The sequence below is a fragment of the Brassica oleracea genome, chromosome C1 (assembly GCF_000695525.1).
Source record: "Brassica oleracea var. oleracea cultivar TO1000 chromosome C1, BOL, whole genome shotgun sequence".
NCBI classification, from domain to species: domain Eukaryota; kingdom Viridiplantae; phylum Streptophyta; class Magnoliopsida; order Brassicales; family Brassicaceae; genus Brassica; species Brassica oleracea.
This window is the reverse complement of record NC_027748.1, coordinates 1098223-1111287: the sequence shown is the minus strand read 5'-3', so window position 1 is coordinate 1111287 and position 13065 is coordinate 1098223. Positions and strand designations below refer to the sequence as shown.

The 13065-nt window shown below is 33.8% G+C and overlaps 3 protein-coding genes across 4 annotated transcripts in view; 1 reads left to right on the top strand and 2 right to left on the bottom strand.

Annotated features, from left to right (window-relative positions):
- Positions 1–801, bottom strand: part of LOC106328654 (heterogeneous nuclear ribonucleoprotein A/B) — an 11578-nt gene extending 10777 nt beyond the window's left edge. Inside the window, 4 exon segments of the mRNA XM_013767142.1 lie at positions 214–297; positions 402–456; positions 556–600; positions 700–801. Of these exon segments, the coding sequence (XP_013622596.1) occupies positions 214–297; positions 402–456; positions 556–600; positions 700–801 (286 nt within the window).
- A 2429-nt stretch (positions 802–3230) lies between these two features.
- LOC106294729 (mitogen-activated protein kinase kinase kinase NPK1) lies at positions 3231–4842 on the top strand. Its single transcript, XM_013730363.1, has one exon. The coding sequence runs from the start codon at positions 3297–3299 to the stop codon at positions 4356–4358; it is 1062 nt and encodes a 353-aa protein (XP_013585817.1). The 5' UTR covers positions 3231–3296; the 3' UTR covers positions 4359–4842.
- A 716-nt stretch (positions 4843–5558) lies between these two features.
- On the bottom strand, positions 5559–7548 carry LOC106292302 (transcription factor SPATULA). Of its 2 annotated transcripts, none has more exons than XM_013727902.1 (7): positions 7033–7548; positions 6743–6841; positions 6586–6651; positions 6424–6489; positions 6093–6335; positions 5926–5998; positions 5559–5836 (listed from the first exon to the last, which is right to left on the bottom strand). In XM_013727902.1, exons 1-7 carry the CDS (start codon positions 7489–7491, stop codon positions 5790–5792), a joined length of 1053 nt encoding a protein of 350 aa, XP_013583356.1. In that variant the 5' UTR covers positions 7492–7548; the 3' UTR covers positions 5559–5789. The 2 variants fall into 2 exon arrangements, with proteins under 2 accessions (XP_013583356.1, XP_013583361.1); XM_013727907.1 differs by having other exon boundaries at positions 5926–5995.
- Between the last annotated feature and the right edge of the window lie 5517 nt (positions 7549–13065).

The following is a 13065-nucleotide window of genomic DNA, read 5'->3' as shown; positions in this document are numbered from 1 at the left end:
CCATATATCAACTTTTGTACTAGATTAAAAGCATTACGTATTCTTTAGCAATCATCTCAAGATACATTCCTTTGTATTCATCATCTTTCAACTCATCAATAAAATCATATTCATTCTTCAAGTTTATTTACGGGATTCAGCCCACGATTCTCATTCATCTCTCTTGACCTAACCTAAATCTAAGAAGTGAAACCTTGTCTCTCACAGGAGGATCATCTTCCTTTGGTGATGCTCGATCAACGGCAACCGTTGTACCTCCCAGTTCATGAGTGTCTTCCATCAGATCCTCCACTGAATCTGAAATCACAAAATAGAAAGGCTTCTTCTGGCTTCAAACATTTTAAAAAAGAAGATAAAGATGAACTAAAACAGTGAGAGTATCTATAATAGCAAAAACTTACCAGAAGTAGCGAATGTGATAAACCCAATTTCTCAGTGTTGCTTCCACTTGTGGTCCTAAAAAATTGAAAATGGAGAAATGATATAAAATCCAGGAGGGCACGCAAGCTAAAGAACCGAGCCAGATCATCTGACAAATAGATAGTGATAGACTACCTTCGGCATGTATAAGACAGAGATTTCACCATACCTCTGAAAATGACCGCAAAAGAGAGTACACAAGGAACGGTTTATACTTTCCACAGATAGTAAAAAAACTATTCTGACAACACAAAACAATTTAAATCGAATAGAATTTTACCTTCGAAAATCAGATTCAGAGACTGACGGAGGGATTCAAGCAACAAAGATCCTCGTCGCCTTTTTGGCAGGCGGTCTCATCTCTTCCTGGTTCAATAACATTAACCCCTTCTGAATAAACATTAAAAAAACAAGAGTGTCTTATTGGATTCACAAAAGCCATGGAAACTAAACCTTGGATGTAGCAGTGTTAGCCCTTCTAACTATGGTAAACGGTCGATTTTTATAATAAATGAAAGACAGAAGTAGCCATGCAATTGTTATCGATTAATTATTGACCTTATATATACCCCTGGTGGAGAGAAATCAAATGGCCACGTCAAAGCTATACATTGTATGTGTGAATAAAAAAATTCAATCGTCTACGGGTCTTTCGTTGGCTTTGATTAGTGACAATTTAATTGAACAAAAAATGAACACAAATTCGATTGAGGAAATTCGATTGGTGGAGTCAAACCAAGTTCTCCCATCAGTCTTTGGAGACTTTATACTGATTAGTCTCAGTAAAGTGGTGAAAAAGTTGGAGAAGCTGAAGCTGGAGAAGCTGAAGCTGGAGAAGAAGTAAAATCTATCAAGTGTTCTTTTCTCTCTTTTTCCATATGTAATTAGAGTTTTTCAAAGGAAATAGACAAAGGTTTAGTTCCTTTACTTAATTCTATTAGCGTAAATATGTAGCATGGAAATTATCGATTAATCATTGACCTTATATATACTTCTGGTGGAGAGAAATCAAATGACCACATCAAACCTATACATTGCATGTGTGAATAAAAATATTCAACCGTCTACGGGTCTTTTTTTGGTTTCAATTAGTGACAATTTAATTGAACAAAAATTCAATTGAAGAAATGAATAAACGAAAATATATGAATTAGTGTTCAATCGGTTCCTCATCTAAATTAGAGAAGAATTTTTTTTTCTTCATTTTTTTCATTCATAATAGAATAGGATCCGTAGGTCTATAATTTAATCAGCATGAATGGCATAAAAATTGAAGAATATGAATGTCACCATTATTTTTTCTAAAGTGTGGTCACCAATTGAAATATTTTATAACTCAAAGTCATTTTTCTATTTTCTTTCTTGGAATCAAATTCACACTGTTTTTTTCACCTAGATATGTATTAATAAGTACGCATATATCATTTACTTTGGTTAGATTCACTTCATTTTAGTTAACAACCCTATGCCTATCTATGAATAACATCGACCTAACTTTGATTTTCATCTTAGTTTTGTTGGCAAGTCATCAAGAAACTTTGACTACAAGGCACTCGATAAGTGTTAACTGCACTGAAGTCTTTTAGAACTTTTGATCACTTAATGTTTGCTAATTATTGTTTATCATTGTCGAGAAACATAATACTCCCTCGTATCACTTTGAGTGGTGTTTAGGGATTTTAATTTTGTTTCATATTATGTGATGTTCTCATTATTCTAGATAAAATTTAATGTCATTAAAAAATTGTGAACAATTATAAAATATTATATTTTTTTCTTATTAGTTAAACTAATTTTATTTAATGTTACTTTTATGTAACTAAGATAAACTAAATAAAATTTTGTATTTTTTTAATATTTGTGTAAAAACCTTAAACATCAACTAAAATGATATAGAGGGAATAATTCAAAGTATTTAATGGATAATAAAAACATGAACATGCAGATGTTAGTGGTGTGGATGAGTGTTTAACAATTTCTTTCTTAAATAAAACAGTCTGAACGAGAGGAAATTACTCACCACCCCAATCAATATGGCCATTATATAATTTATTTAAAATAATAAATATTCATAGCCATATGAAAAACAGCTCACGTTAGGCAACAAATTAACAAAAACTCTTATCCGATAGTTACGCTACTTGAAAGAAACGCGAATCACATGGTAGATCTTGAAACAAACGTGTAGAACTACGAATCTACTCCAATGTATTTATTTTAATCAGAAAATACTCCAGGTATTTCATTAAATTAAAAAATATAAAAGCATCAAACAAAAGAAAGTTAGCATCATTTAAAATGTTTCTTTATTAAAATTACCAAATGAACATAACTGAATTCAGTTACTCTTTATGGCTGCTAGCTAAAAGATGGATACAAATACTAAAACTATGTATTTACAGAACAAATTATATGTAAATCATTAGATAAATCATAAATCTGTTCAGTTATGGTGGCATGGTGCTAATTGTTTTCATTAGTGGTATATTATAATTTTGTAAAAAACCGCGTGATGATGCGCATGGCAAGGAAGAAATATCTTAGAGAAGGCAACAAGAGTAGTCTTCTTCTTCGTTCTCACCACCCACGTTTTCTTTATTTGCCGCTATTTTATCTCGTGGCCAAGAGCAATTACAAAAAGCAAACAAATAACAAATACTATACAGTAATAGGCCTTATATCACGTGCATCAATTCCACAACAATACACTAGTGTTCACAACAAACTTTACATTTTTCCTTCTTTTCACAAAAATTTTAAATTATTTATAGTATATATAAAGACAGAACAAGTAGCAGAGTTGCAGAAGAAAGTACAGAGAGAAACTAACTGTTTCGTAGACTTTTTATTTCTTTGTGCTTTGAGTTCTACAATTAATGGAGTGGATTCGTAGAGAGACAATAGGTCACGGGAGCTTCTCCATCGTTAGTCTAGCCACTACCTCCGGTAGCTCAACCTCCTTTCCTCCCTTGATCGCCGTGAAATCCTCCGGAGCAGTCTGCTCCGCCGCGTTACGCAACGAGAGAGACGTTCTTGACGATCTCGGCCACTGTTCTGAGATCGTGCGGTGTTTCGGAGAAGGAACGACGGTGGAGAACGGCGAAGAGGTTTACAATCTTTTTCTAGAGTACGCTTCCGGCGGAAACTTGGGCGATAGGATCAAGAACTCCGGCGAGGGGCTGCCGGAGCTCGAAGTGAGGCGGTTCACGAGGTCGATCGTTAAAGGGTTGCGTCACGTCCACAAGAATGGTTACTCTCATTGCGACGTGAAGCTTGAGAATGTTCTGGTGTTCGGCGACGGAGGCGTGAAGATTTCCGATTTCGGGTTAGCGAAACGGAGGGGTGAGATCGCGGATGGGATCAGAGGAACGCCGCTGTATTTGGCGCCGGAAGCGGTTAATCGCGGGGAGTTTGAGTCGCCGGCGGATGTTTGGGCGTTGGGATGGTGTGTAGTTGAGATGTCGAGTGGCAAAACGGCATGGTGTTTGGAGGAAGGAGTTAAGAACGTAATGTCTCTGATGGTTCGTATCGGTTCGGGAGATGCCCCGAAGATTCCGGTAGAGTTGTCGGAGGAAGGGAAAGATTTCGTGAGGAGGTGTTTTGTTAAGGACCCGGTGGAGAGATGGACGGCTCAGATGCTTTTGGATCATCCGTTCTTGGCCGTTGATCATGATGATGAGAGAAGTAGTGGTTCACTGAGGTGTGGCGATGAAGACGAGGCTTCGGTTTCACCGAGAGATCCTTTTGATTTTCCTGATTGGAACTCGGTTAACGATTCAGTTACGGTTTGCTCACCGGTTAATTATTCACCGTTCAGTTATTTGGTACGTTTACCAGAGGAGAGAATCAGTGGGTTAGTTTCCGGGAATGTACCTGATTGGTCAGTTTCATGTGATTGGGTCAACGTACGTGAGGTTAAAGGGAGTACAGTAGTTTAAATTAGTGGAGAAAGACCAAGTCACATGATGGAGATAATTATGGGTTAATTAGAGAATTGACGGTCTTGATTTAATCTTTTGTTAATTAGCTCGTTGACTGTTAATGAATATTAGATTATTTTTTAAAGACATAAGAGTTTTTTCTTACACCAATCAATGTGTGTTACACAGATTCTTACTCGTAAAAGATAAAAAGTTGGATTTGTTATTTGTCGGTTATAGTTAACTAATATGAAAGTGTCAGACGTTGAAGGATAGAATATTTTTTTTGCCACCGACTAAAGTCACCAAACCTTGGATTAAATGGACTCGAAGCTTGTTTTAGCACGTGTGAAACGTTCCAAGTGTAATGATATAGCAGGAGCCATAAGATCCGATTTGATTTTGGGATTAGAGAAGGCCGTGGATAGTGTAAAAAGCTGCCGTGCAAGGAACGGTCTCGGTTAGGTTCAGCAAACAGAACCATTGGCGAGATTGAGCTAGAAGGTCGCTGTAAAAGTTGGGCTTTGGGTTGGTCTTTTAGGAATTATAATTGGGTTAGGCCCAATACATTGAAGCCATTATAAGCTGATTCTCGTGAGTTTGTTCCTAAAGAAGACACTGCAAAACATCTTTTGTGATAGTGACTCATAATTTTTTTTGCTATGAAAGTGTCTCATAATGATTCTATAATACATTTTGCTTCTATGTCCTGCAATGGCGTTGGAGTATAAGTTCTGAATTTTTTATTTTGAGAGATGCTGGTGAATATCATTTTTGAGACAATGTTGTTGTACAACTGTGAAATCTAAATGCAGCTCACCGACAGGAGTTTCGTTGAGCCAGGGGGAAGTAGATGAAGTCATACAACTTGGCACTTACACTAACCTGTAAAGTTCAAGTAAACAGTTATGTTTTCTTGAGATACTATCTCACGGTTTATTTCTTGGTTAATAGGACCTTATAAGGAGTAGGGTTTGCTTTACGTTCTTTTTAATACATAGATAAATTTGAGATTTTTCAAAATTTCTCAGTTCTACTTTCACTTCATGGTGCAGTTTGCAAAGAAGATTTATTTTATCTATAATACGAGTGTATATGCTTACGAATCAGTGAAGAATTTGACTTATATCGAAAAAATATCTTACAAAATCATTATCATTTGATTAGAGAAGTTATTTAGAAACTTATCTATAACTAGAAGCCTCAATACAATGCGAAGATGATCTAGAAAATTTACATTACACCATGAACATAATAAAAGTCAAGTCTTTTTCTTATATAATATCTAGTAGGTCCAATAACTAGTCTCTAGAATTCATGTTAACAACAACAAAGATAGAGAAATATAAATATATTAAAGACCGCTAAATGCATTTTCATTGTCATGCAGCTTCGTTGCTTGCGACCTAAGAAACAAGAACGCAAACTGAGAATGATGTTCAAGTAAGTTTATCTTTTTATCTCAGGATGTTGTCCATCAAACGCAGCATGTTCTCCTGCAAATTACCAAAATGTCGGAACATTTTTTAACATTGTCTCCCGTCAATTTCTTATAAACTTCTTTAAGATTCAGAGCCAAACTTACCGGTTAGGTTTGCGTTAGGATGACCACCAGTGTTCAACCTCTGATGAGTTAACCCGCCTTCTCGACTCATCTCCTATCAAGAAACAAATATATTTCTAATAAGCAAACTAGCTTTCAAAAGAATCCAACGTTTATGGAGTGAAAATGTGATAATTTAACTAACACACCACATGTGGAGTAAAGTGAGGGAAAGGTCCAAAGTGACTGCGGATGGAAGGTTCCATCGTGTATGCAGCAGGCATGTTGATCATTTCCGGTGCATTAGAAGTCGAAGCATATTGGTTGGAGTGGTTGAGCAGAGGATCACTGGTTGTTTCTGGAGGTCGGATCTGTGAGAGTTGCAATGGGTGTAATGAAGTTCCAGGTAAGCATAGAGGATGCAAGTTCATCCCATTCCTCATTGTCAACATCTTCAAAAATCAAAAATAAACATCACCACAGATAATAGACCAATATATATTTCGTTATAACAAATTAATTAGTTAATCTTTAAGTGACCTGAACTTGGAGCTGAAGCTGTTTCAGATACTCTATGGCTTCATCAAGCATCGAAGCCTTATCCGTCTTCCCCCAATGAAAACAATGGCATGTATATTGTACATCAGAATCAGAGGGAAAAAAATGATTCATGTAAATGTGTGTGTATATACATAACACTACCTTATTTGAATTAGGGATGAGACTTTGTAAAGCTTTCATTTTTTCATTGATTCTACTTCTTCTCCTCTGTCATAAAAAGTAGGAACATTAGTCTCAAGTAAGAGTATATTGTGTCTGAAAAAACTTCTAATTTTGGGATAGACTAGTTAAACTAAACCTTTTCAGACAAATTATGAACTTCAGCAGCTCTGCACCTCTTAGATGAGTTACGAGACTTGGAGGGAAGCTCATCATCCACCACAGCTTCTACTCCTTCCTATTTTTTTTCATCCAACCACGTTAAGGTGTGCATTATAATTAATTATCAACATTCAGACAATTAAGGTGGGAAAAAAAAAAAAGTACAGATCCGTTAAGAGAAAAATCACTGTTGGCAATTTTGTCGGAAAACAGACAAAGATGGAAACTCTCAGAACATGCAAAAAGACAAAAGTTTCAAAGCAAAACCTCGCTTTCGCAGTCATACTCGTCGGTCTCGTTCCCGCTAGCTCCAATGGAAGAAGACGACACACGAGTCCCCGAGCTGCTCCCTTGAGCAATGTTGTTACCACCCCCGGAGAAACCATAACACCCGGCGGCGGCGGTGGTGGCGGAGCCGATCAAAACGTCGGAGAAATCAACGGCGCGCTTCGACGCCGGTGTAGTAGAAACGAAGCTTCTCGGGTTGTCTGCATGCGGGTCTCCTTGAACCCCTATCGCCGCCGTGGAAGCCGTCGTGGTCATGGCCGGAGAGTAGTAAGAAGGTAACGGAGAAGAACGGTCGAAAATATGCCGGAGAAACTGAGAAATCTCGTCGGAAGATGACGGAGGATGATGATGATGGTTATTACTATTACCACGAGTATCGTAAATCGAGGTATTAGTAGAAGAAGAAGAAGATGAAATCAATTTCTTATTATCTCCCATTATCTCTTCTTTTTTTTTTGCTTCACTTTCTCTCTCTGTGAACAATTTAAAAGCAGAGTTTTTTTATTTTATGGGCAATGGAGAAGAGAAAATAGAGTAACTGTCACGCGCCAGCTAAGACGCAGAGGGTATAATGATTGGACTGTCACCGAGTTCAGAGTTTAGACTAGCTGTTACTGTAGCAAAAGCAATGAGTTCGTGTTTTTTTTTGTTCCTCACGGTTTTTCAAACAAGGCAAGTAACATTATAAAAATTATAAAAAGAGTGTTTTCTTTCTTTCTCCTTCTCCCAAAACTATTCCTCGTCGCACGTGAGATACACTACTAAACTACTACTGGCAGTTAGTTTTTATTTTATTTTTTTGGGTAACAAATGATACAGGCTTTTAAATGATTTCTTGTAACCCATTGTTTAAAATAGAAATCTGTATAAAATGTCAGCACGTTCTCTGTGCTACTACGGATGAAACTCAATAAAATGAATTTTATATATCAGAGTTTAATTTTGTCGGAGAAATTTTAAAAACTTCCATTAGTTTATAGAAAATGAAGTAATACGTCTTTTGTGTTTGACAAAACAATTTCCTTTTTTAAGTAATTTGAACGACGATTCCAATTCTTACTTGTTAGGAGAAACACAGACGTTAATTCTGTTGTATGAAACGTTATATATATTTTTAAAAAATTACGACTCGTGTCGTGATAATAAAGAATATAAATCGTAGTTGGTTGTTGCCATTTTAGTCTATGGACTTTTAAGCCCATGCTACTGACATATGCGTTAAATTAACGTGCGACTTTAAATCAGTTCTGGTATTGCACGATGAATAATGAAAATTATAGAATTTACTGTTCGTCTCAATCATACAATTCATTGTCTTAAAATGTTTACAACTCTGCAGTTAATATTAACAAAAAATATATATATACATATATCCATATATGTTTTAGTATTATTAGTGCATCTTCAATCTCATTTAGTCTAATACGCATTTAGATTTGAACATAAGATCTGCTTTATCAACTATCAAGATTTTTAATCTACTCTTTTACATACTAGTATATATGGGTGTAAATATAGAACAAACACATATATAGGTTTGTCGTCAGAATTAACAAATTATGTAATTCTTGTATAAATAATGTCCACCTTCACCGCATCTGTGTAGCGGCGAACAAAGTGAATCCCCTGAATTGTTCAAATTGCGTTCTAGCACATCAATTTAGACAATGGACACTTTGTATCATCAAAAATATAAACATTTATGTTTCTTTTTGTGCACAATATAAACATCTATGTATATTTAACAGTTTGGTAAAAAAAAATGTTAATCATCTGGATTTTATAACCGATCTTGCTCTGCTTTGTTTTTATTTAGTTTTTTTTTTGCCAAAGTAGAGTAAACTATAGATTGTATCAGCTGTAAAATCGAAATCATTAATATGATATTCTCATTCAAGTTACACAATAACATGTACTGTAAGAATTTACCGTTTGCTATTTTCTTTTATTTTAACTTGCACAGAAAACATCATCACTGCACTTTCTCTTAATGAATGCGCCCCGCCCTAACTGCATTATTTGTTTCACTGTGAAACATTCAAAACATAAGTACTTAATTATCCTCGTATTTACAATTTCTGAAACAAAGATAAAGCATATGGGAGACAGTTGCTAAAAGCCTGCAGCATTTTTTCAGCAGCTGCCTTCATATTATTTTTATAACGATTTTAGTGTCAAAAGCTGATTAAGTGATTATCTGTTTTGATAATAAAAAGAAACCGAAGTAATCCTAGTGACATGCTAGAGTCTGATTAAGTGATTATATAACAATTTATGCTATTGAGAACATACACGACAAATGATATCTCAAGTGATTGAAGTATCTAGTTAGAATTCAACATGCATGCATACGATGATATGATAAGAAAAAAGATTAATAGCCTCTATCGAAAATATCTCGATGAAAGGATGGTTGAGATATTAAATAATCTGTTCAAAATCAGCATGATACACTTTATATCTTGTCTTGATTCAAACAGATAGTTGAATTGGATGTTTTCTCTCGTTTTCCTTTTTTTTATTGGTGGTTTGATGGATTAAGTCGAGTCTCTCTGTATGTTAAAAGACCCATACCTCGTTGTCTTGTCTGATTTGAAAGTTCGAATAAAAAACAAAGATGATCCTAAACTTTCTTTTACCTTTTATCCTCGTGTCCCTTTTTATTTAATTACTTGCAAAACACAGTAATATGATAGTATAATATAACGATCTATGTGCATATCATATGACATATGCAACACACCAAATAATCCTCTAATATGTACGTATAATATAAGATACGTAACATTAACTCGCACTGCTCAAGTTTGATTATGTTTTTCGTACATGTTTGATTGAAGTTTTCAAGTTTCGGAGTCTCGCTATTCATCTCATTTTGTCAATTTGTTAATTACATTAAAACATAACATGATGGTTATGCATACCCTATGAAAGGGACCACGAGATCATTAGAATATCTTTCATAAATTCAACATCACACGTCAAATGAGACCCCCGAGATAACTCACCACTTGGAACCTAATTAGTATAAAGCTTTAATCATCATTTATTCTTAAAGGCTTTTTTAAAAGATGGTTTCAACTGGTTGGTAAAGTATGTACTATAAAACATTCTAACAATGTACTGGTAGATTAGAGTCGCTAATGACTATTGTCTGATAGTAGTACCAAACAACGCAATCATGGATCGGAAGTTAATATTTTCACTAAAGGCAGTACACAAGTCCTCCTAAGCATCGTTTATTCATGATACAATCATATTGTTAACAACTCAACATTAATATTGATAAAAGAGTGTTCAGTCCCTGTCAAATTGAATTAAAGGTACGTCGATGAAAATTGATCTGCCATTGAGTTGAAATAGGTGTATTTCATTTCTGTCTTTTAAACCAATCGAATGTAAGCTAAGAGAAGAAAGGTAAAAAATAGATTTCGTTTAGGAAAAAAATCGAAACTAAATTAGGTTGCGCGTGAATTTTTGTTTTCATTTATTTTTATATAAACATTTTATTTTCAATTTTAAATTTGTTATATAATAATATATATGTGTCTATCAATTTTTAAAACATAATAAATTTACGGTATATTTTTTCATCGAATAGATTGTTTCAAACTTTCGCATGTATTTGTATCTTCTTCTATATAGTATATATTTTCAGATTATTATTTTATTATTAAAATCGTAACTAAATATATAAAGATTAGTAAAATATTGTTTTATTGTCATATTCAAAAATATTGTGACATTTCACAAATTTAGAAAGTTTTTAAAAAATTAAACTTTTCGCTTCATAGATTTATATTATCGAGTAGATAATTAAACATTTAGTTTTTGTTTAATTTTTAAAATAAACTATATAATTTAAAATTTGTTTTCATTGGTTTAAGGTAGTAAAGATTAATCATTGTTAGATAATATGATTTTTGTTATTTTAATTTTTTTTTATAATTTTAAAAATTAACATCGACAAATATTTAAATTATTAACATATGGAGGTATAGTATTACAACATTAAATTATATCTATTTAATTTATATATCTATAAATCCAATGGATCATCTATTGTTTAAATTTAATTATTAATAGTCCAATAAAAATTCTGGTATTCACAAAATTTAAATGATAACATTAAAGATTAAATGTAACATGACTTTCTAAAAATATGTCTATTAGGTCTATTTTTAAAAAATTCACACATTAATTAATGTTGTGACTTCTGTTTTATTATATAAGATAAATGAACCGAAACAAATATTAACATATAATTATTGACATATAATTCTCATTTGGTTTGCATAACTCACTCATCAAATAACTTTATAAACCGAAAATTTTAAAACAATGAGGAATTGACGATTGTGTTAATAATTCTCGAAGAATAATACTTCAATTTGTAGATTTTCATTACAAAGAAAAAGATCGGACGGTTGGATAAGCAAGTGGATAGATAGAGCCTAGAGATGCGCAACAAAATAAGCTTACGTCACAAAAACTAGCATGATCTGACGGTGGGGACTTCACGAGAGATAAAGAGAAGAAGGTGGAAGTTGCTGTGATCCGGTGTGACACCGTCCTTTTAGAGTGTTCCCAAGATGAGCATAAAGTACACGTGTTGCGATTTCATTGTTACATCAGTACAATCCCTAGCTAGGATCAGACGGTCTAAAGAAGCTGAGATGCTGAGTTTGTGTGTACTTCCGTTGATAAAGTCTAAAACTTTTTGCTTTCGCTCAGTACAACAACAATCCAATCATTTTGACTCTCTGCGTTCAACGCGCGATTCTTCATGCATTAGTCACACGCGTTCAGACAATTGAAGAACTATAAATTGTCAGAAGAATCTTGTTAAAAGATATGAACAATGAACCCAAAAATGTAAAAACAAAATAAAAATACTATTAAGTGTACCCATGTTAAGAAGTTGGTGGAAACTCCATTAGTCAAATGTGTTATGTGTAGATTTTCATTAACAAGGTAGATTTGTGATTGTAGAATCCGATTGTAATAAATATTGTGATTTGTAATAGAACAAATCATTGTTAAGGAAATAAAAAACATAAAAAGAAGTAATTCGAATCCAGGGAATTAAATTTGAAAACTCTAATAACATTGTCTAAACTATTGTGGGCTATGTCTATTATGTTGGGCTTCTTCCAACATTAGATTTGATTTACATTCAACGAGAAAATGTAATTTTGCAAATGGCTTTAAAATGGATACTCAATTTAACTATTTTGGGTTAGGTCCATTACGTTTTGTAGCCCAATATCCTCAGATTCTGTTTAATATATACGGCCTTAGCTAATAGGCCCATTCTTCAAGAAGGTCATTTTCGTTTATTATTCTCAAACATCTATTGATTCCACATTTCTCTAACTAGTTAAACTAACTTTTCGCAACTTGACAAAGTTGGATTGCTTTTTATAGGAAAGTTGTATGAACCGTAAGGTATCACTTGTATAATACGATAAATGATCAACATCATCTTCCTGATTTGGATGTTTCGTAGTTAGTATTTTGAAACTACAGTCTACAACTCTTATGATAAAATTGCAACTTATGAATTCATAAACGAGGTGAAGAATTATGAAAGGGATTGAATTTAGAGAAAAAGTAGGTACGAGTCACTATCTGTACCTTAATTTGGATGGTTCCCATGCTCATCACGGCTATTTTAGATGGACCACTAGATTTTCTATTTTTATGAAATTTTATAAAGTTTTCAAAATAAGCAAAAACTCGAATCAAAATACCTTTTACCCAAATGAGAAACTCGTGAGAGTCTTTACTGTTTAATGTCACAATACTGAGTCTTTTAAAACATATCAGGATGTGAAAACACCTTTCATTCGTTTAGAGTCAAGACTTTGGTGGTGCATTCGGAAAGCAAAATCGGATTTTTTATTGACTTATCAGCACCTACCTAATCAAATCCGAATAATAATTTCTTATAAGCACTATCTTAACTAAATTTACACTAGCAGAATTTCAATATGGTTTTACGGTTTAGAT

Coding starts and splice junctions, on each gene's coding strand:
- LOC106294729 (XM_013730363.1), top strand. CDS start 3,297: ATGGAGTGGATTCGTAGAGAGACAATAGGTCACGGGAGCTTCTCCATC.
- LOC106292302 (XM_013727902.1), bottom strand. CDS start 7,491: ATGGGAGATAATAAGAAATTGATTTCATCTTCTTCTTCTTCTACTAAT. Junction 6,842..7,032: donor AGTATGACTGCGAAAGCGAG/GTTTTGCTTTGA, acceptor GAAAAAAAATAG/GAAGGAGTAGAAGCTGTGGT. Junction 6,336..6,423: donor AGCTTCAGCTCCAAGTTCAG/GTCACTTAAAGA, acceptor TGATTTTTGAAG/ATGTTGACAATGAGGAATGG.